We start from the raw sequence: 2,359 nt of genomic DNA, 5'->3' as shown, positions 1-2,359 counted from the left end.
CCCCAATCCCCTTTTCCCCCCACTTTCCTGATGTAATGTATATATCCTGAAATCAATACAAGCAAGGAATTTTTTTCAATCACCAAAAGTAAAATGAGTATATGGTACATATTTCACTATAATACTGGTTTTGTAGATATAGTATTTATGTGAAAGCATACATATATTCTGTCTCCTCTCACATGAAGAAATGGTACTAACATGTTTTTCTGAGAGATATAATATTACATCCATGTACGTCTTTCAAAAAAAGAAGAGATATTTATTTTACTTCATGATTTCATGTCCTTAATAAACAAAGGAAGTTATCCTAATTTTTCACTCTTAAAGTTTCATCATTCGTTTAAACAAGCAAATCTATGTTTATCTACTGATGTTTAGGTGTTGTCTTTGCCTCATTTATGGCTCTTCAGACGCTACTTTTTAAAATCATTTTCTGACCGGGGGGATGTTTAAGCCAAGAGACGCTTAATGGTGCCCAGTTAGACAGACAATGCAGAGGGCCCAGCTTATTTCTCTCTTTTATTTCACAACTTTCATAAGGTCATGTGCAACTTTTTGTCTCGCATTTTTTCCCAGACTTGAACACAGCCTTAACTAAGAATTCTTTTAAAGACAAGAGGTGTCCTATCCGAGCTGGATCATCTTACACTCTTACAGTTATAGGCCACCAATTACAAAAGACATCATCAGCCAGCTGTTCAGATGAGATAAGCCAAAAATTTTGAATTGATTTTATTGCAGTTTCTTAATATGTGGTATCAACTGCAAATGTTCCAGAAATATTTTATCAAAATTCAAATTCTCAATATAGGAAAAAAGCAAGAAAAGATACATATTTTGGGTAGCCTACTATCTTTAAAATAACAAAACAGGTTTTTCAAGCTAAGAACAGGTAAACATCTTCCTTATGAATTATTTTTATGAATAAGATAATGGGTTGCCCACTATCAACTAGGAGTTCAGTGAAGACTAGTTCAGTCTTCAAAGAGAGATATACAATATTCAGTCACCCCATGACCCACATGGACACAATGTGAAAGCAACATGTTTGAAATGTTTCCTTTTACTGTGAGGAACAATTGTTTGCTTTGACTTTTGAATGATGGAAAAGGTTGTAAAACAAATACGGCCTTAACCAGAGTAGATTTGATTGTATAAATGAAAGTTTCATGAGTAGAAGATTTCAAGCTTGTTGTCCTTAAACCAACATTCCAGCAGTAAATAATGCAACAGTTCAGAAAAAAAATATTTCGCAGAAAGTAAAGAGATGAATAATTATCTCATTTCTGAATTAAGAATACAGTATGATATTATCTACACGATAAAAGAAATGCAAATATGTGAAAAATATACACATCACAGATAATTATCATTCCCTTCAGTTTTACTCTTTTTGACATTATGGAGGCAACATCTCAGAACAAATAAAAAACTATTCATTGCAAAAGCTACAATTATTGCTTTCGATTTAGAAATAGTTAAAGTGAATTATAAAATGTATCTAAGATTGTCAATGTTTCTTCTTGAAAATTGTCCGGTAGGAACAAAGACGAACTGGTTATAACACTGAAATATCTCACGCTGCAAATGTGAAGTTGAAAAATCACTGAACCTTCTATTCCGAGACCTCTCAAGGGATATGAATGATGCATAATGTTTACAAGACTGTTGGACTGTCCTCTTCAGATGTCCTAGCTCAGAGGTTCTTAATCTGTTTTTGGTCGAACCCCGGGATTTTGGTGAGTAAGTTTCAGGGGTTTGGCTGAGGTCAAGACACACACATTTACTGAGTGAGTGTCTGTTCCTTTTGCCCACATTAAGGGTTCAGTGAAAGGGCTTATGAAACTTATTGTGGGGCTCAGTACCACCAATAAGGCTAAGAACCACTATTTTACCTTAAGTAGTGACCACTTTGTTGAGCATGATACAAGTGGAAGCAAGGGTGCTAAATTGTTCAGATGTTCCCAGCTCAAGCTTTGACCAGTTTGTTTGGCCGTGTCTGAATGTCCACAGCCCGTCTGTAGTCTTCAATGGCCTCCGCCTGCCTTCCCAGTTTACCTCTAACATCAGCTCGTCGTTTCAGCATCAGCGCATCATCTGGCTTCAGACTCATGGCTAATTGAACAACATGGGAGGGGGGAGGAGAAGACAAAAACGTTTAAAACAAGGAGTAGGAGGGCAAGGGCAGAAAACACAACCAGGGCCAGGGGAAGGACTAATAATATCATTACTACACACACACATACACACACACATGAATACTCACACAAATACACATTAGGGCACACACACACACACACACACACACATGAATACTCATACAAATACACATTAGGGCACACACACACACACACAC

The 2,359-nt window shown here is 36.5% G+C and overlaps 1 protein-coding gene across 1 annotated transcript in view; it reads right to left on the bottom strand.

Moving 5' to 3' along the window:
• Positions 1-6: 6 nt before the first annotated feature.
• The window catches only part of LOC101857057, a gene marked incomplete in the record, with an annotated part of 61,825 nt that continues 59,472 nt past the window's right edge, over positions 7-2,359 (bottom strand). Inside the window, 1 exon segment of the mRNA XM_013087770.2 lies at positions 7-2,118. Within this exon segment, the coding sequence (XP_012943224.1) occupies positions 1,973-2,118 (146 nt within the window).

Source organism: Aplysia californica, unplaced genomic scaffold, assembly GCF_000002075.1.
Source record: "Aplysia californica isolate F4 #8 unplaced genomic scaffold, AplCal3.0 scaffold00636, whole genome shotgun sequence".
Taxonomy (NCBI): Eukaryota; Metazoa; Mollusca; class Gastropoda; order Aplysiida; family Aplysiidae; genus Aplysia; species Aplysia californica.
The sequence above is the reverse complement of the archived record's forward strand: the minus strand, read 5'-3'. Positions and strand labels throughout refer to the sequence as shown.